This window comes from Ciconia boyciana, chromosome 3 (genome assembly GCF_034638445.1).
Source record: "Ciconia boyciana chromosome 3, ASM3463844v1, whole genome shotgun sequence".
NCBI lineage: Eukaryota > Metazoa > Chordata > Aves > Ciconiiformes > Ciconiidae > Ciconia > Ciconia boyciana.
The window spans coordinates 59,713,025-59,732,518 of NC_132936.1; the positions used below are offsets into that span (position 1 = coordinate 59,713,025).

The 19,494-nt window shown below is 45.4% G+C and overlaps 1 protein-coding gene and 1 long non-coding RNA gene across 2 annotated transcripts in view; both read left to right on the plus strand.

Moving 5' to 3' along the window:
- The first annotated feature begins 328 nt into the window (after nt 1–328).
- The window catches only part of RNF217 (ring finger protein 217), a 68,552-nt gene continuing 49,386 nt past the window's right edge, over nt 329–19,494 (plus strand). Inside the window, exon 1 of the mRNA XM_072855781.1 lies at nt 329–1,320. Coding sequence (XP_072711882.1) covers nt 652–1,320 — 669 coding nt within the window. The 5' untranslated portion in view covers nt 329–651. The remainder of the gene's footprint in view (nt 1,321–19,494) is intronic.
- Nucleotides 2,895–5,999, plus strand: LOC140649096 (uncharacterized). Its single transcript, XR_012041466.1, has 3 exons — nt 2,895–4,101; nt 4,251–4,797; nt 5,014–5,999. It is a non-coding gene; the product is annotated as an uncharacterized lncRNA (long non-coding RNA).

Genomic DNA, 19,494 nt, shown 5'->3' on the forward strand with positions numbered 1-19,494 from the left:
TTCGCTCTCCGTGCTTTCGAGCAGGAGGCGGTTTCTGGGGCGCGGCGGCAAACGCTGTCCCCGCAGGAGGAGGAGAGGAGGGCGCAGCGGGGGGCAGCCCGGCCCCAGGTAGCGGCACACGGCGAGGAGGACAACCGGGGGCGCGGGGAGACGCGCGGGGCCGGGGCCGGGGCCGGGGCCGGGGCCGGGGCCGGGCCGTGGCGGGCGGGCAGGCACGCGGTGTTTACGGTTGAATGAAGGGCGAGGCCAAGGAGCGCTGCGTCAGAGCGGGGCGGTGGCAGGGGCGGCCGCGGCGGGCAGGGGCGGCCGCCGCAGGCAGGGGGCGGTGACGCGTGGGGCGGGCCGGGGCGGCTGCGAGGCGCGGCCGGGCGCGCTGCCCCGCGGTACCAGGGGCGGCTGCCCGCGTCCTCCCCGGCATGGGGGTCGGGCTCCGGCCGGCACCCCGCGGGCGGCGCTGACCTGAGCGGCACCCGCCGCTCCCTTCCCCGCAGCCCCGCAGGGAGGAGGCCGGGAGGCGGCGGCCGGCGCCCGCGGGCGGGCGGCGCGGGGCTCGGCGCGGCGGGCCGCGGCGCGCGGGGCTCGGGACCCGGAAGCAGAAGCGGGGCCGGGAGGCGGCTGGATGGGAAGGAGCGGCGGCGGCGGCGGGCGGCGATGGGGGAGCAGCAGAGCTCGCTGAGCGCCCCGCGGGCGGCCGCCGCCGCCGCGCCGCCGAGCCCGGCCGGGGCCCCGCGGGAGCCCGGCCCGGACGAGCCGCCCCCGCCGCGAGAGTCGGCCCCGGGCGGCGGGGCGGCCGGGCCGGGGCGAAGCGGGGAGCCGCCGCCGCCCGCCGCCAGCCCTGAGCGGCGAGGGGCCGAAGAGGAGGGGGAGGAGGCGGAGGCGGCGGCCGGGCCGGAGCGGCCACCAGCCGCGGGGGAGCCGGCGGCCCTGGCGGAGGAGGGGCCGGAGGGGGGCAACGGCCGCCGCCGCCCCCCCCGGCGGCACGTGTACTGCACCGTCTACTGCGTGGAGAACGACCGGCCGGCGGCGGCCCCCGCCTCCCCCCGCGGCGGCCCCGGCGGCGGAGGCGGCCCAGGCGCAGGGCAGCCCCCGGCGCGGCGCGGGGTGGCGGCGGGCGGCGACCCGCTGTCGGCGGGCGGCAGCATCGAGGTGGTGGACTTGTTCCTGCTGCCCGAGCCCTTCTCCGGGCTGATCGCGGGGGAGCTGGGGCCGCTGCTGCTGCTGAGCTGCCGGGTGTGCCTGGAGGAGAAGCCCATCAAGCCCCTGTCCTGCTGCAAGAAGGCGGTGTGCGAGGAGTGCCTCAAGCGGTACCTCAGCTCCCAGGTACGGCCCGGCAGGCGCTGCGGAGGTGTGCTGAGGGGGAAGGCACTTCGGCGGGGCAGCGGCAGCTGTGGGGCAGCTGTGAGGCGCCGGCAGCGCGGGTCGCGGGCTTGAGCATCGCCGCGGGCCCGACTGCGCGGCTTGTGTGCCTGGCGAGCTGGGCTCGGGTGGGGCGGGGTGGGGCGGGTGCCGAAGGAGCCGTTCCCGTCCCGTACGGAACGCGCCTGGCAGCCGCCCGCGTGTGAGCTGCTAATTTAATGACCGTTTGTTCCCGAAGTGTTTGCGCGTTGTTACGCAGCCTGTCGGGTCGGTCACTTATATTCGCAGTCTTTCCCCATCTTCTAAAGGATTTTCTCCTTGAATTCTCAAACTCTTGCAGTTACGTGGCTGGCACCGGGTTCCTTCGAAGAGGAGTGCCAAGACTGATAGGGAACGGAGTTTGGGAGCGTTAGCAGCCGCCTCTGGGGCGACTGCCGGAGCCAGGGGCTGGGGGTTTTGGCCGCCATCCCGCAGCCCCTCGCACCGCGCGGCGCCCGTGCTGCCGCTTCTGCCCGCGGGCGTGGGGCGCGCCCTGGACGGGCTGTGCGGCCGCTCGGCCTGTTCCTCTCGGAATACACCGCGCTTGGGATTCCGCCGGTTATGCAAGAGTAAAATAGTGGGGGGGACTGTTGTCCCAAAATCTGTGCCACTATTCGTGAAGAATCGCAGTTACAACAGTAAACAAGAGCTTCTTTGGGGGGAAGAAACCAAAACACAACAACTTTTCCATCCTGGGCAGATGGCTGCTCACGTGTAGGCCGCTTATATCTTCATCAGTGTTTTGTCAGTCAAAACTGCTGTTTCAAACCGAAATCAGCAGCTTGAAAGCAGAGCTCTGTCCTCGCTAGTGTTTTTAGTAGCTAGTTTAGCACCACAAAACACTTGTGCATTGTTTCTGCCGCTAGTGTAAGCATGCCCTGAACCCAAAGAGCAATGGGAGAAGTATGGGTATGTGGGAAAAACAAAACCAAGTAAACCCTTTGCTTACCACCTCTATGTTTTTATCCAACAGAAACTTTTGGGATGTGCTCGGTGGAGACATGCTGATGTGGTGGTAGAATGAAGTTTTACACCTGTTGGGGCTGGGAGCCATGCTGGGGCAGTCTGTGCTCCCGCTGGGCTGCGTGCGTAGGGGCGGGATGGATGGCTACAGCTACCCCCACGTGCTATAAATAGTTGTCGGGCTGTTCTGACCAGGGAGCATTTCACTGCTTGGAAATTGCACGTGCTGGCCGAAGTGAAGCACGTGCTCCTCTCCAGGCATTGGTAGCGTACATAGCATTTACTAGTGCTGGTAGCGTTTGTTCTGGCTAATAGTAAACTCACTAGCATTTTTATGGACCACCTTTGTTGTGTTTAGATAACAGGGAAGAGCTTAACGTGGGAACTGATGAATAGGAGAAGCAGAGTTGTCTTTTGTATGTCTCCTGTACACTGAAACTCAGGAACACTTAATAAGTCTCCTCAAGACTTCATGCACAGAGCCCAGAATGGTTTGGTTTGCAGTCAAGTGGTAGACTGGAAACTCTCAGCAAGTTTTTAGAGTATATTGCCAGTGCACGTTTGTGCCACCTTCGTATTTGCCACTGAGGTTGTGTATCAGACTATTGTCTTGCTCTGAAGCTGGAAATTGCAAAGTGGTGTGATGTCAGGATGGTCTTCTCTGGCTTCTGCAGGTGCCTGCAGCCTGCTTTACAAGTTGACACAATGAATTATGGTAGTTCTTCCCCATTAGAACAGGTAGTAAAATATTTCAAGGAATGGCCAGGCAGGGTCATCAGTAATGACCTCAGATGATGAAATTCAGATGTCTGCAGTGGAGGCATAAACATTGAATTCAGTTATCTAAGCCCCTTGTTTTTTAAATCAGTGATGAAAAAGAGGTGGGTTTAGGGTATACTTTGTCTAAAGTAGTTGAAATGCCACTAGATGTGCCTGTTTTGTCCTGTTTGTTTCCTTTGAATAAGAAGGGGTGTAGTATCTTACAAGGTTTGAGGAAAAAGCTGTATCAGAGCAAGATTCTGCCCAAACCCAAAATAGGCTCAGTATTAGCTGTGAGCTAAAGTGATACAGAAAGTAGCTTACAGTGATCTATGGAAGTTATGTGATCCGGTAGCTAAAGCCATACTGAAGAACTCTTCTGCCTGGTTTAGGCTGGACTCTTGGAGGATGATCCAGCAGCTTGGTGGCTGGAACAGCTGGCTGGCCTGGGAACCAGGGATATGCCTCATGAAGTGGGTTTAGCATTGGCCAGCTGTTGGATGCGTATGCAGGGATGCCCTCTTCAAGGAAGCCACTACTATTGCTGAGCACTCTGCAAAGCTTATCCAGCAGCTGTTAAAAGGTCTGCTTGGCAGGTAGCCATGTGGGTACTTACTCCTGTGCATAGAAGATGGGGCAGGGATACAGATGCAGAGGAGGGGATGTCTGCAGTGGGGATACTGATCTTGAAGAGATTCACAGAGCACTTCTGTAGGCACGTTGTTACCGATGCTGTTATGACCAGGCAGAATTTTAGTTGCTTGACAAATTTGTTCAGGGAAAAAGGAAACAAAATACCCTCAAATAACAGTCCAGTGTGTTCTTCCCCTATCTTCCTTTTTTGAAAAGAACAAGAAAATGATATTTCTGTGAGGAGAGCAAGAAGTGATGTATCTTTCCTTTGTGCTGGGGAAGGACCCTGTGACTCATCCTGAGGAGACAGAAGAGGCTTCTCCGTGTCAGTTAGAGGAGTTTCTGGGAAGGGTGAGTGGAAAGGCAGTATAAGATAGAAATAAAGTCACCTTTCATCTTTGAGACTTAGCACTTCATGTAGCAAAGAAAAAATGAAAATTTACCAAAAGTTCAAAAGGAGTAAATGTTGAAAAGCTGTTTCTGTTTGAAAATTTTAACAGGTTTTCAGTTTGGATACAGTCAGCTTGATTTAGGAATGTACCTGAAATTGGAAACAAACAAAAGCAACTGAAAAGCAAAACCCCAAGCAGCAAGTATGCATTGTTTAGATCTGGTTTCCTTGTCCAAGAAGTAGCAATCTGTGCCCTTTGTTTGAGAGAACACTGGCTGACTAAGTCTCTGGAGAAGCAGTGGTCTTTCATGCTGAAAATGTGGAGTATGTTGGCAGAAGTATAACGCTTAAAATAATTCATGTTGCCTGTAATGTCTGTGTGTGTTTTCCCACTGAAGAAAGCTGGATTCTTGATGATGGTTTCATCGTAATTTCTGAAATGATGCTTAATGGAGTAGCAAAATAAAAACCCTGATAATGCACTCTGTCCTCTTCTATGCAAACATAGAACAACATCAAAACTCCTGCCTTGGAGCCCTTTATAGATCAGAAAATCAACTGAAGTTTTAGGCACTGTTGAAAAGAAGATTATCCAGATGAAAATACTCCAACTGCAGAGTTCGCTCATAGTGTTACCGGCATGCTGGAAAATGAAGGTAATTGATTTAGGAATGTCGCATCTGAAGGTCCTTAGAGGTCAAATCCAGTCTTTCTTATCACCAGCACCTTGCTGCATAATCCCTTTCAAAGATTTAATGGCTGGAGCAGAAGCTTAGCAGGCAAGCCTGGAGCGCTCAAGCTGATCTGGAGCCTGACTTTTGGTAAATTGCGTAACTTTACCTCTGCCTCAATTTAGCTTTTCTTTCTTCCAGCCTAATACTCGCAGACCCCTCAGGGCTTTTCAGGATCTGACTATGACCAGTTTATCTACCATTCACCAAAAAAAAACCTTCTATGACTTTATTCTCTTGGACCCAGAGAAACTGAGGGAGGGGTAAGTATGGGTGATGGGTTAGCATGAAAGAGGTTGTGGCTCTTGCACTTCAGGACCTGGTGTGGGTCCCAACAGAGCCTGGGTCAGGTCCCAACAAGCCCTGTCTCCAGGAATCAACGCAGCCCAGAGCAGTTCTTTGTTATGCTTAATCGTGAATGTGAAATGGATGAGGCTGAAGAGTTTGAAATGTTAGTGCTTTCCAGGACCATGTTGCTCACAGAGGCCATCTCCATGGGCTCTAGGTATGTGCCAAGTGAGGTCGGGGTCAGAAGGGTGGAAGAACCATTTGCCCTTCGGCTGGGAGCTGTGGGCTTCTACGCTTGTGCATCCAGCTTACAAACTGGGGACAGGGCAGGCAGAACTGGGATATTCAGTCTTACAGATGTAATATTGCATTTGCATCTCCTTCACTTCCCATATTCCTCTCCATTTAACATGGCACCAAACCCAGGTTATTCCAGGAACTGTGTGCACACATAGGTTTGCTAAATGAGTGATTCACTTCCTAACCTCTCCCGGCTGCTTGTACGTCTGAGTCAGAGGGAGTATTTGCGCCTGGTTCTGCTTTTTGTCCATTTGTGTGTCTGGGGGATGGTGGGGTTTGTTCGGAAATTTTATTTAAAAATAAACAGATAGGTACGGGAAGAATTTTTGACTTAAGAAGAGAGGAAGAAGACCTAAAGTTTAACTAGGTTTTTATATTTAACTTATCCCAGACTGGTAGAAGGACTAAGGTTTATATGTGTTTTCTCATCTCCCTAATCTGTAAACCTGACAAGTGCTATTCAGAACAGCAATCTCACTCCTCACTTTTTAGCAAGTATTGACTAGACCAAAATAACATTTGCTGTTTCCTAACATCTATAAAGTACAATGTGTTCTCTAATAAATATTTGAAGCTATATATATATAATTGTATCTATGCTTGTTTCACTTTTCCTATAAAGTGGCTGTAAAAGTTTTATAGAAACCTTGGTGATTTGACTGCCTGCTTTTTCTACATGCAAATTGGGAAACTTGGTAATCCAGTTTTGATCCTATACTCATTAGTGATGCTTTATGTTGTAAATCTTGTAATTCTCTTGGAGCAGTCATTCTTATATTAAAGGACTTTGGGTGAGTTAATTTAAACAGCATACTATATTCTCAATCAGATATTATGGTGCTTTAATTATAGGAAGTCTAACAAGATTAGTGGCCATGAGTAAATTGGAAGGGATTGTTGGGGGTGGGGAGGGGCTGCATCCAACGGCGTTCTGTGCGTGGCTGGTTTTGGTGGGACTAAAATCCTGCTCTCTTCTCCTGAGCATGAAATGTGGAGATTGTCTTCCCTCTGCCCGGGACCTGTTACCAGTCTTCCTCTCTCTGTGGCCCAACATCTTGTTTTCGACCCCTTTCTTTTCTGTGCATGATCTCTTTCTGAAAGACTTGGAGAAAAAAGCAGCAGACTGTTACAGTCAGGATTTTTATGGGGAATGTGATTATAAAACCACGTAGCAAAGAGGAGAATTTAGGAGCAGGCTGTCTTGCCTAAAACTAGTACCGGCTTGGAGCCGGAGGGACCTGACACCTGTGAGCCTCTGCAGGTGTCCGATGGTATCATATAAATGATACACCTTCAAAGCTGTAGTCTGGTTGCTGATGAAAACCAGCCAGCAGAAATGTAGGCACCAAGTGCTGAATCATCTCTTGGTTAATGAGCTGCTTGTGCCCTGAGTCAAACCAGAGCTCAGAAGGGCCACTGTCATTCACTGGGGGAGAAGCTCTCTGTTTGCAAGGGTTATTAATCCAAAACTGTGCTCTAATGCTAGCTAGTGAGTTGCCAGGATGGCTGCAGACTGGCTACCAGGAGGTGGTGGCAGGGTGAGCGACCACCCTCCAGCTGATGTTGCAAGAACACAGAAGTTTCCAAAGGAGGAATAGAGGTGAAGGAGAAGAGAATATATTACCTGCTAGATTACAGGCTTTCTAAACCAAACCAGCCACTTCAGCCACTGTAAGGTTCCTGAGTAGGAGGAGGAGGCAGATAGACCTGGTCCATCAGCTGTGAGCAGCCTGTAAGGTGCAGGAGCACCTCAACTTCTTCACTGTCATTTTCAGCAAACAGCTTCTGAAAGTCCATTCCTATTCTCCTGACGCATTGTATGCAGTGCCAGCGCCGAAATGCTGCTGTGTAGCCAGCTGCCCAAGGGTTACTGTCACAGTTCAGGATGACACCCAAGTATCTTTAAGATTGTAAGCATTAGTCTTTAAAGTTGACTAGGCATATAGCTGGCTTTTGGTCCCTCTTGAATGCTTGTTGATGGATCCAGTTTGGGCCAAAACTTAAGTTTGGAACAAAATTTTACAAAATCAAGCATTGCTGGAAATACTTTTAAATTCTTTGTAAAGAAAACTGGTTTTGTGCAATGTTCTTGAATGATAATACCGGTTAGTTGTCCTAGTGTGTGTAGGCCTAGATACTCTGTCAACATATGTCCTGGTTTCAGCTGAGATAGAGTTAATTTTCTTTATAGTGGCTGGTATGGGGCTATGTTTTGGATTTGTGCTGAAAACAGTGTTGATAATACAGGGATGTTTTAGTTGTTGCTGCACTAGTCAAGGACTTTTCAGCTTCCCGTGCTCTGCCAGGTGCAGAAGAACCTGGGAGGGGGCACAGCCAGGATAGTTGATCCAAACTGACCAAAGGGCTATTCCATACCATATGATGTCATGCTCAGTATATAAAGCTGGGGAAGAAGAAGGAAGGGGGGGGACATTTGGAGCGATGGTGTTTGTCTTCCCAAGTCACCGTTACGCGTGATGGAGCCCTGCTTTCCTGGAGATGGCTGAACACCTGCCTGCCCATGGGAAGGAGTGAATGAATTCCTTGCTTTGCTTTGCTTGCGTGCACAGCTTTTGCTTTCCCTATTAAACTGTCTTTATCTCAACCCTCGAGTTTTCTTACTTTTGCTCTTCTGATTCTCTCCCCCATCCCACCAGGGGGGAGTGAGTGAGCGGCTGTGTGGTGCTTAGTTGCTGGCTGGGGCTAAACCATGACAACATCCCACCACTTAGTGTGGTATGTTTGTTCCCTGTGTAGAAGCAGCTGCAAGCTTACTCTGCATGGATAGTTATGACTTCCTCTTGTTTGGATAAGTCTTTGCCAGATGTAGAGCTGGAATATGTGGCCATAGTTTCTTACCCATGCTGTTATGAAGTGAAGGGGAAAAAGAGTGGCTGTTCTTACAGCTAAGAAGATTTCTGTTAAAACTCTGATTTGTAGGATCAGAGATGTTGGGACTAGAAAAGGTGGTGTCACCTTTGAACAGTTGCAGGAAGGATTTTGCTAGTGGGAGAAAGCCTGAATTCCTGGGGTGAGGATAAATAGTGTCATGAAATTGTTGATGTTGGTAGCAAGGGGTGAGGGTAAATGGTGGGTCCTACAGTGGTGCCATGAATTTGTTGGTGTTGATAGTAAAACTGATTTTGAAGGGTAAAGACTTCCTATGAATGTGAAATTTCAGTGGCAGATGAAAAAGAACCAGTTTTGTTTCAGTTTGGGTTGAAATCTAATTTTGAAAATGTGGAATTTCTGTGAAGCAGAAGCCGTGCTGCTTGTCAGCTGCCTCCCATAGCCAGTGTGTTGCACCTTGCTAGTCTGTCGGTGGTGTTGGCATTGGGGACCAAAGACAGGCTGAGCCATGAGGAGATAGTCTGCCATGTGCCTTCCCTCCCACTGCTCCCACCAGCTGTTCCCAGGAGCTTCCAAGCACGGGTATGGACTCAGTCCAGGGATTTTAAAGTTAGTTGAAAACTGAACTGTTGGGTTTTAATTGCCCAAACTAAGAGAAATTAAGGAGTTAAACAGGGTTGGGAAGGCCATCAGCTCACCTCTGCCCCATTCCTCTGTTTCTCCACCCAGAACAACTGTTCTTCCAACTGCTCTGGGGCCTCTTGGCCCTTCATTCCTCTCATCTTCTTGTACAAATATCTTGCTTCCTGCTGTCCAAACCAGCCAGGCTCGAGGAAAGTACATATCTTACATGGCCAGGATGTAAGTACATTGTCAAAATGATTAAGAGTTGTAAGGGATGTAATTTCTTCAAAAGAATTTAAACTGGTGAAGAAAGGCATTACTTACCCACCCAGTTACACTGGTTTCTCTGTCTTTCAGTATGCTTTAGCTGCTTGCACTTATGTTTCTCTTGCTCTCTTTTTTTTAAATACTCCCTCTATTAATTATATTTTTTAAAAAGTCCTTCCCTATAGGATTTTATTAGCCAGGTACCTATGACTTTTTCTAGTATAGAAAAAGTGACAAATCTGTCTAGTGATGAAGAGGCTATTTAACTTTCGAGTCCATTTTAAGTACTTGAAAAATTTTTGGTAAGGCAAAGAAATGAATTTTATTCGGAAGTTAATGTGAACATAACAATAACAGCATTCCTGTTGAATAGCCAGTTCTTAAATGTATGCTTTTCTACTATGGCACACATACATTTATTGTATAGGTAAATAAGCCTTGAGAGTAGTTGCTTAATATAAGTGAAACAGGAAAAAATTAGGATGAAAATCAATTTCAAGACTTTACTCATAGAGAAGAAAACTTTATGGATTTCAGTGCAGAAGGTCAGAAGTTTAACAGTAGTTTAAGCCAGATTTGGAAGTGAATCTGAAATGACTTAGAGTTCATATTTACCTTAGTAGCTACCTTACTGCTTCAATGTAAGGTCAGTGTATATTTTCATTCACAAGCTTGTTGGGATGTATGGTTGCTCCTGTTTATTTACTTAATTGTGAGAAAGGCTGTGCACTTCCTAGATTACAATTTCATGAAAAGAGAAAGAAATTTCTAAAGCTATGCCACTTCCTTTTCCTTACGAGCTTGCTAGTAGACTGTAGTGCACTTATAAAACTGCATAAGTCTTTCATAAGGAATATCAGATTGAAATAATAATAAAGTACCTTTCCCCTTCTGTGAACCTTTTTTTTTTGCCCCAGTGGTATTTTTATTAAGTACAGTACAAACTATATTGGATATTGTAGTGGAAAATATAAGGGGTGAAGTTTAACTTTCTCAAGCCTAGTCATGCTGATGCCATTGTGTATTGTTTTCTACCTCTGACATGATATGAATGGCAGCAAAGGCAGGTACCTCTCTAATTTAATTGGTTTGGCTTCTTGATCTCTTAGGAATGGTGGTGTATCAGCTCGGGGGTGTAGGACGGGGATCTGAATGACTCTGTCCCTTTAGCTTGTAGGAAAGGGAAGTCCTATCCAAACTGTTTCAGCTGTGATGTGGCTCTGTGGGGTTGCTCACACAATACGAGGAAGGAAGAAGAGCGAGAAGACGATTGCCAGGATGGGAAGGGCTTGGTGATGTTGTAAGAATCGGTTTGCCCCAGAAGGTGGGCTTGCTCAGGGTGAGCTTTCATAAAACAAAACGGAATCGTGAAGTCTGGTGGCCTCCACATATAAGGTGGATCTTTGGCCTCTGTTTAAACCTGCAGCTGAATACTGGCCAGTTATTCTGGTAAATGGTGGCCAGAAAGTGAAATGGGACTAGCTCTATTTCTGGTTTCCTATTGGATGGGTGTGGGCAGGAAATAAATCTAACCTGAAAAAGGAAAAAAATGTAATGGATTTTAAACACAGCTTAAAGTACAGAACTTCCAGGAAAAGAATGGGTTAGTGCTTTACTGGACTGGGGTGGAGTAGGTAGATGCAGTGTGCCATCTGTGACATGATTACAGAGGTGCTGTGAGAAGTGCTGCTTTCCTGAAAAGGCAAAAATAAGTGCTTTGCCATTGTCAGTACTATTGCTGCTGTATGGGGGCAAATAAATGGTGGGGGAGGGCTTCTTAATGCTTTCAGCTATTTTAACATTGCTTGCTGTGTGAGTGCGCTTTGGGGAGAGGACACCTTGTGCCTTTCCATTCCAGCGCACCTGTACAGTGCCAGCTATAATTTGTCTGCTTAGAAGTACTCCTTTGGAGGCCTTACGGAAGCGACTATGTAAACTGCTCAGTGCTTTTTCAAGTTCACATGCAGCTCAGTTGTGCAATAGCTTGGAAACTCTGCTTAGTTAACTTTATGGTATTAGCGTGCAGCTTAAAAAGAGGAAAGAATGTGCAACTTAAAAGTTTTTTGGAATGGACAGATCCACAAAAGAGCAAACATGCCCCATTGTATTTAGATGCCAAGTGTTGCATACCAACTGCAAAATGTAGATGTTGGGACTCCAGGCAGAATTATGGTGGCGATAGTATATTTTATTGTGGTGAACTAATCCTACTCCGATTAAGGCAAAATATCTGTTGTAATACACTGGAGTTCTGTCTAAATGCTGTTGCTGTTAGACACTTACGGGTATTGACATACATGGCCACCTAGACTTCAAAATGGCCGAAGTGAAATACATTATTAAAATCTGGATATTTCAAAGTATGCACATATGTATGATCCCTGTTTTCGTTACATAGGGGCAGTGGAAATTAAACAACCTTAGAAATTTTCATCTATTTGTATAATGGAAAGTAAATGCAGCCTTGCTTCTGTTGTATTTCTCAGTAAAACTTAAAGGAGTAATTATCAGACTTCTGAAGATGCCCATACTTTCAAGGCCTTATCTGGAGTTGTAACTTTATCTTAAATTACTAACACCTTCCCAGTCTCTAAGATTTAAACCTTCCTTGTAGTGAGTTGTGACTATTACTGATGGACATTGCTGAGTGCTTTTGCCTCAGTGAAGTAGGTATTGCATGTGAAGGCTTGATTTGTCATTCTTTTTGTGAGAGTAACACAGCAAATCCTGCCTGAAATATTCCAGAGTGTAATGCTTTGTGAGGACCTCACCCAAGCCCGAGACAGGTAGTGAGACAAGGCCAAGCCATCACTTTTGGTAAATTAGGGACCTAAAATGAGTTCTGGATCTCATTCTTTTTCTTTCTATATCAAGAAAAGCAGACCTTGCCTAAAGCTGAAGGTCTACAGTCATTTTAGCTAGCAGCGCTGCTCACCCCAACCTGCAACTTGTTTCCTACCGTTTCTGCATCAGCAGCAGAAAAAAAATTATCTGGTTTAAAAGTAACCTTTCACAACCATTTTTTACTTTTACTTTTTGTCTTATCCAGTTCCTAATTGTCTCATGCACAGGGTGCAAATGTTTATTCCACCACAAGGCGGTACTGAATAAATTGTCCATGGCTAAGCAGGTCCATTTATTTGGCAACTGTGACAGCCTGTCAGAACAAAACGATTGAAAAGGCAGTGCGAGGGAAAGGGACAGAACACGTCCAAGATGACGGCACGTGGAGGTTTTCATTAGAGCTTGATGAAATCGAACCTGCAATTTGATCCTGTTGCTGCATCATTTCCTCTTTCACAATCCAGACGGAAGTCGTCGCTTGTCCAGCGCCCAAAGGTGCGTCTGCACCCACAGCTCTTGGACAGGCATGATGGCACGGTCCAGCGCATTTCTCTGAGCTGCTCGCAGCACTGAGGTTCCCAGTCTGGCTCAGGCTGGTAGCCGCCAGTCCTGTCTCTGCTGCCTGTGGCATCATTAAATAAGCACCTCTCAACTAGCTGGAATTTTAAAGCACCCCCAAGTGTTTTATAACATCGAACTGATTGTTCCTACGGCAGTTTCACAAGTGAAGTTTTACATGTGAATATTCTTGCAGATGAGAAACCTCTTTTTTGATCTTGATTGTTTCAACAGCTTTAGTTTGCTGCAGCCAAGCAGTGCCAAGTATGATCATTATTTTCTTGAGAGAAATTTTTCCTGCACCAAAGAGCTCTCAAAAGAAGTTCCTTGTTGCTCCTTACCTGTTTGAAAAACTGGTGAAAAGATGCAGAGTTCAAAATGATAGAAGGATTTTTGGTTTTTATTGTGTGGGTTGTGGGTTGGTTTTTTTTGGGGGGGGTGGGGATGGGGGTGTTGTTTTTCTGCAAAGACACAAAATGCCTGAAGACTGTTATTAAATGTGATGTTATTTAAAAATGCACAACAGAAGAAGGTACAGCACTGTCATGGAAAACTGGTATGTATCAGCTTGAGATCTCTGCTGGTGAAGGTCTGGTGAAGGTTCTTTTTGAGCTTGGTCATACAGTCTTTTGGTACAAGTACAAAAAAATAAACTCATTTTGAAGACAACCAAAATCAATTTATTACTATTCCAGTATATTCTTTTCCACTCTAATTGACTTTTTATGTTTCTATAGATGTACTGCCTTTGACCCATAAAAACTTTTAAGCCTATTTTTACAATCAATATAGAATTTTTTTAAGCTGTATGTAATCCACACTTCTAGCATGTGCATTGGCACGAATGGCCTGTAACTACAGCTTTCACAAGCTAGAAGCATGTTTCTTAGTGAGAAGCATTGAGATGTTTGTTTGGGGGAAGGGGAGGAAACAAGGAGAGGGTCCTTGCCTCAATAATGAACTGGCACCAGGTGGTAAGTCCTCTGATACTTGCTTACCATTTAGCTTCTGTATTGAGTTTTGATCTAGGAAAACTTTGTTTTATCAGTCCTTATTGTGAAAAGAAAGAGCAAGGAAGAGGGTTTTTTATTATTTTCATTTTTCAAGTAGGAGCCCGCCTGAACATTGGAACATTAGTAGGAGGCAGCAAATCTGGGTTAATGATGACAGATGATGTGAGCGGCTAATAATGATGGAACCACTAAAAAGGTGAGTGCAATTTGAGGATGTAGGAGAGAGAGGAGAGCAATGAGGACGTTGGATGTGGCAACGCTTTATTTGGAATCTTGGGCACCAGGTTTGTTGTGGTTTAACCCCAGCTGGCAACTAAGCCCACACAGCCGCTCACTCACTCCCCCCCGCGGTGGGATGGGGGAGAGAATCGGAAGAGTAAAAGTGAGAAAACTCATGGGTTGAGACAAAGACAGTTTAACAGGTAAAGCAAAAGCTGTGCACAAGCAAAGCAAGGAATTCATTCACTCCTTCCCATGGGCAGGCAGGTGTTCAGCCATCTCCAGGAAAGCAGGGCTCCATTGCACGTAATGGTTACTTGGGAAGACAAATGCCATCACTCTGAATGTCCCCCCCTTCCTTCTTCTTCCCCAGCTTTCTATGCTGAGCATGACGCCATATGGTATGGAATAGCCCTTTGGTCAGTTGGGGTCAACCGTCCCAGCTGTGTCCCCTCCCAGCTTTTTGTGCACCCCCAGCCTACTCGCTGGTGGGGTGGGGTGAGAAGCAGAAGAGGCCTTGGCTCTGTGTAAGCACTGCTCAGCAGTAACTAAAACATCCCTGTGTTATCAACACTGTTTCCAGCACAAATCCAAAACATAGCCCCTTACTAGCTACTGTGAAGAAAATTAACTCTATCCCAGCCAAAAGCAGCACAAGGGTTTAAGAAAAATGGCAGGAACCAGGAAGGACTGCAAGGAGAAAAGTGCTGTTGCGCAGATTCAGAACTGTTTATTTTAGCATAAGGAGAAATGGGAGGAGAAATGACTGCTCTCTAAATGCAAGAAGGGGGTAAGTTGGGTCGGCACTTCTAAAGTGCCTGCAAGCAGCGCACTTCAAACCATGCTTTGTGTCTGGTGTTTTTTGGTCTGTAAGGAATCTGAAGTCAAATGTCTTGCACTGGTTTTAGGAGAAATGGCTTTTAAATAAATTTCAAAACAGTGTTTTCGAGACTGTTTTGGGTTAGACCAATGGCTGAATTGGAGAAATTTCCAAGTGGTCCCCTCCCTCCGCTGGCAGAGGAGGGACTGCATTGCCGTTACCTGAGTTGACCTAAGCTATAGAGGATGCCTTTGTGAAATAACTCTCTAAGGGAATTCATGCAGGCTGTTGTATAAAGAAACTTATGAGAGAAAGAATAATTAGCAAAGACCAGTGATTGTTTTAGTTTCCACAGATTGCTTTTACGTGAAAACAATGAACAGAACAGATGGTTAAGGTACCAAAGAAAAGCTGTGTAACATTGAAAAACAATCCCTGAAATGGGGATCCCAATTTTTCCCAGGGAAACAATCCCAAAAATTTTGAAAAAAAAAATTTTTTTTTCTGGTGAAACTACAGTTACCAGCTGGGCAAATGTGCTGTAAATTACTGGAAGGTGGTAGCTGGTTGTTGTTGAACTTCTTGTCTTTCTGTTAGTCTTTAGTTTAGCTGTATACTTCACTTGGCAGGCTGCAGCATCATCATTCTGGATTTATCTCCTGATGTCTCATTCTAAGTTTGTTTTTTTTTTTTTCCTTCCAGTTTTTGATACCAGTATCTAACAAGTTTTGCAGGAGGATTTTAGCATCCTTAAAGTACTTATGTTGGCTGCCAGCTAGTCTTTTGGTAGCTCAAGGTGGTTGTAAGGTGATTTATTGGGGATTCTGGTGAAGTCCATCCTGGCTGTGTGCCTGGCCTGGTGCACATAGGGAGGGCTTTGCTGCTGAGATGCAATAAATGTTGAGTTTCTGTATTCATCACAAAATATACCTGCAAGCTGCCTGCATGAACTTGTTGAAGCTCTTGCGCTCTTTATAGCTGCTATGTGCAGAAGCTAGATCCACAGGGAAGACCAACAAATCTTGCACAGAGGTAGAGGCTGGGTAGCCAAGCACGTGTCTTGTGTCTTTAATGTCCTGTATGTGTTCGCACCTTTGAAGACTGTGTAGCATTAAATAATATTTTTATTCAATGCTTGTGAAGTTAGGTTTATACCAGACTAAACTGCTCTTCTGCAGGGTTTTAGTTTCACATAGTGTCTGAGTTCACCAGTGAAGTCTGTCTGGGAAGATAAGTTTCATGGAAGCACTAATTGATTTAATTTTTGGCTCTGAAATTGGTATCAGGCACTAACCTGATCACGACAAGCCTACTTCTGGATTTGAACAAACCTTGCACAAACATGAAGACTGATATATGCTGACGCCAACAGGCATTGAAACATTAAAAATATTTCTGAAAGGTGTAAGCTTGTAATTTTTAATGGATTACTTCATATATGTAAGCCATGGTGGAAAAACTGATGAGAACTATATCTGGAATATATCAAATAATAGTATATCTTGTGTAATGGTCTATTGAGACACTTGAAAAAATGCAGAAGTATTGCCCAAGGAATAAGAAAAGGCAGATGAAATTAAGTAAATGGCTGGCTGATGTGTATTTTGAGTGGGTTATAAAACCTTTATTTATGGCAGGAAGTTGAGCTTCTTCAAAAGGTATATGCTTACAAATGAGTGCTGTAAAGAACCTGGAGAGTGACCTCTATTCTCACAGGCTTCCAACTTTTGCTCTCTTTCTTCTTCCCTTTCCTGGATGAGCTTCCTTTCCACTGTCAGGAGCTTTTTAAAATGGTATTTCCTTTCTATAGCGATCCTTTTGCTTACAGTCTTTGCAGTCGTGGTCTGGAAAGGTAGAGGTTTATGCAACTTAAGACTAACTTGGTCACATTATAGATTATTCATCAATGCCTTTAAAGTGAAAGTTTTGTACTGGAAGAAATCTAACATCTGTTGTATGCTGTGTGACTTTGGGGGAAGGAATTGTTATTCAACCATGGACTCTGCTTATCTCTGTCATATTGTTGGAGTGTTTGTGTTGTTTTTCTTCCTGACAATGTATAGTTGCCCAGGAGAGAAAGACCTCCTTGCAGGAGGATCTTTGTAATCGGATGTCACATCCTTTTGTCTGTCCAGCTGCTTTTGAGCAAGTATGATCCACGTAGCAGACTTCTGAGAGCTGGCCATACTTTGCACTGGTGGTGTCACTCTGTAATGTTAAACGAAGACACTTAAGCCAAGGCTGAACCTTCATGGCACATCAGTTACAGCTGCTTTAAGAAGCTCATCCCTGTTCCTTGCTATCCTTGTACACCTCTGGAGGGGGGGCTGAACTGTGTTCACAGCAGTGAAATTGCAGCTTTTTTTTTTTCCTTCCTCCCTTTACTGTAGGGTCATGGGAAGTGTTATTTGTGGCTTAGAGAAGGTGGGATTTGTCTCTCTTCTGGACTAGCCTATGTTACTCTGTTACTTAACTGTGATTTCAGCACGCTGATTTTGAAGATCAAGCTCGGTAGCCTTGTGCTTGTATCATACAGATATTTTTGGTGGTGAAGTGGAGCAGTTGTGAAATTTGGAAGTATAAGATCATAAAAGTCTGTAACAGAAGAGTATCTTGCTGTTGCATTGATCATTACAAAAAGTTTTTTGAAGACACCCCCCTTGCTCAAATAGCAGAAGAGTTATTGATTTTGTTCTTCCTTTTCTTACCTGTCTCTCAAGCTCTAGAAGTGAGGAGAAGAGGGTGGAATAACCATGAGACTAAGACTTCATATGTCTGCTTTTCTTCCTTTTTTCCTCCTCTCTTTCTTTGAATGTAATTTGGTTGGGGGTGGAAGGGCACTGGGAAAAGGACTTAGTCTCTCTCTGAAGCAATAGAGTTCCTATCCAGAGTATTTCACAGGTGACACCTTTATATGTGATGGCACAGGGGACAGGTTTGCTCAACTGCAGCTTTATGCTTCAGTTAAACCTGTGTACTGTGTTGGATGGAGTAAGAGGTGTTTTGATTCAGAGTAGGTGTTCAAGTGCTTGTGTAGGAAGTGACTAATACGGCTGGGCAGGTAGGGCTGCACTAACAACACCAGAAAGAAAATGGGCTTTACTTAAAAAAGAGCAGCTGTGACTACCCAATGTAGAGAACATATCACATGGCAGTAGGAAATTTAGCGTTGATTTAGCATACTATTGCTTTGACCACTTATTTGCATTTTAGAAATTATATTTTTGGGGGTTTAGGATTTAGATACATTATTTACATATATCATGTCTTGGGTTGTACAACAGGTATATTAAGCTAATAGTACATGTTGCAAATCCAAGCAAACAAGAAATTGCTCATAGCTTTTTTTTAAACTGGAAAAATACAGAATTAGGATGGCTGATCAGTCTTAGCTATCCTATAGTAACCACAGTAGAAAAACCTTGCAATCATGCCTACTTGTAACTCCAGTTTAAACTACTTTAAAAATCAGTTTTGCCTCAACTTTTGGGGTAAAAGATGGTGCTTTTTGGTACAGTTTCATCTGAAACTAGTTGCAAACTTGTAGAATTCTAAAAATGCTGTTTTGCTTGAAAACTGTAAATTTGGGGAAGTGCTACCTAATTGCTGAAATTTCCTTGAACCTGTAAATACTGTATTGAATGACACTGACTACTGTAACAATACAAATATCTGTGATGATAATTAAACCTTCATACTGAAGTTAAATTACAGATCATTCCATGAAAGAGGAAATATATACATTTTGCATAGCTTCCTTTCTCCTTTCAAGTTTCCTTTTGGATTTTTGTTTGGACTCTATTAGTTTCATTCTGAATTTGCACACCTCAGGAAATTGTAATACTCCTGGAATATAGGCAGAATTGTGATGGTCCCATCTTAGTGGCGGTTAAATAAAACAGTCCTAGTCTCTTCTCATGGGCTTTTCTTTGTCTTTTTTTGGTTGGTTGGTTGGGTTTTTTGTTTCACTTTTCTGGTTAGATCTCTTGAGCAGTTTCTGCTGGTTGGCCAGGTTTTCTTTGCTGTACTGCGGCTGAATTTGCGGTTCAATGGGTTTTACTTTCCCAGTGTCTCTTAAAAGTACTTCTGTTGCGCGGTAGTCAATGCTGCATGTATGCAGTTTGTCTAGTCCCATGTAGGACACGAATCCACTGTTTATCTGCTGTTTAAGATGTTTATCCGCTGTCATAGCTAAGGAGGAGAATCATTGAAGTCCCGTGTGAATTCAGCAAGTACATTTTTTTTCCTTGAGAAAAAGTATTTTCCATGTATTACACTTGCAATTTATTGTCTGCTGTTAGAATTGTGTGATCCTAACTCAGATTTCTAGATTTTCTTGGTTTCTTCCAAATGGAAATGTTCCATCCCACTTGAATCTGTGGGGAAAATCCTAGCAAAGAGTTGGTTTGGATACCTCACAAAGTGAACTTGGGAGAAACCCACTTATTTTGTTGTTCCTGCCAGTATATTTAAAAAAAAAAAAAAATCACATTTAGGCTATTTCACTAAAAAAATCTTTAGTGTTTCAGTGATTGAGTGGGGAACTCAGAATTGCAGGATGTCTGTCTTCATGTTTACAAATGCTATACACAGGGAATGAAATGATACATGATGAAAAACTGCAGTTAAACATGCAGATTTTTCATTAGGTGGCTTAACTCACTAGCAACTCTGACAGCATCGAGCTGTCCCAGTCTTGTGGGACTTGAGCAAGATTCACTTTTTGTCCATCCTGGCTATTTTAGATGCCTGTAATATCCTGCAGTGGATCACGGAGCAGGGTGGCACTTTTCTGGTGTGCGTACATGTTCCTTTCCTGCTGTCCAGGAGGAGTGGGCG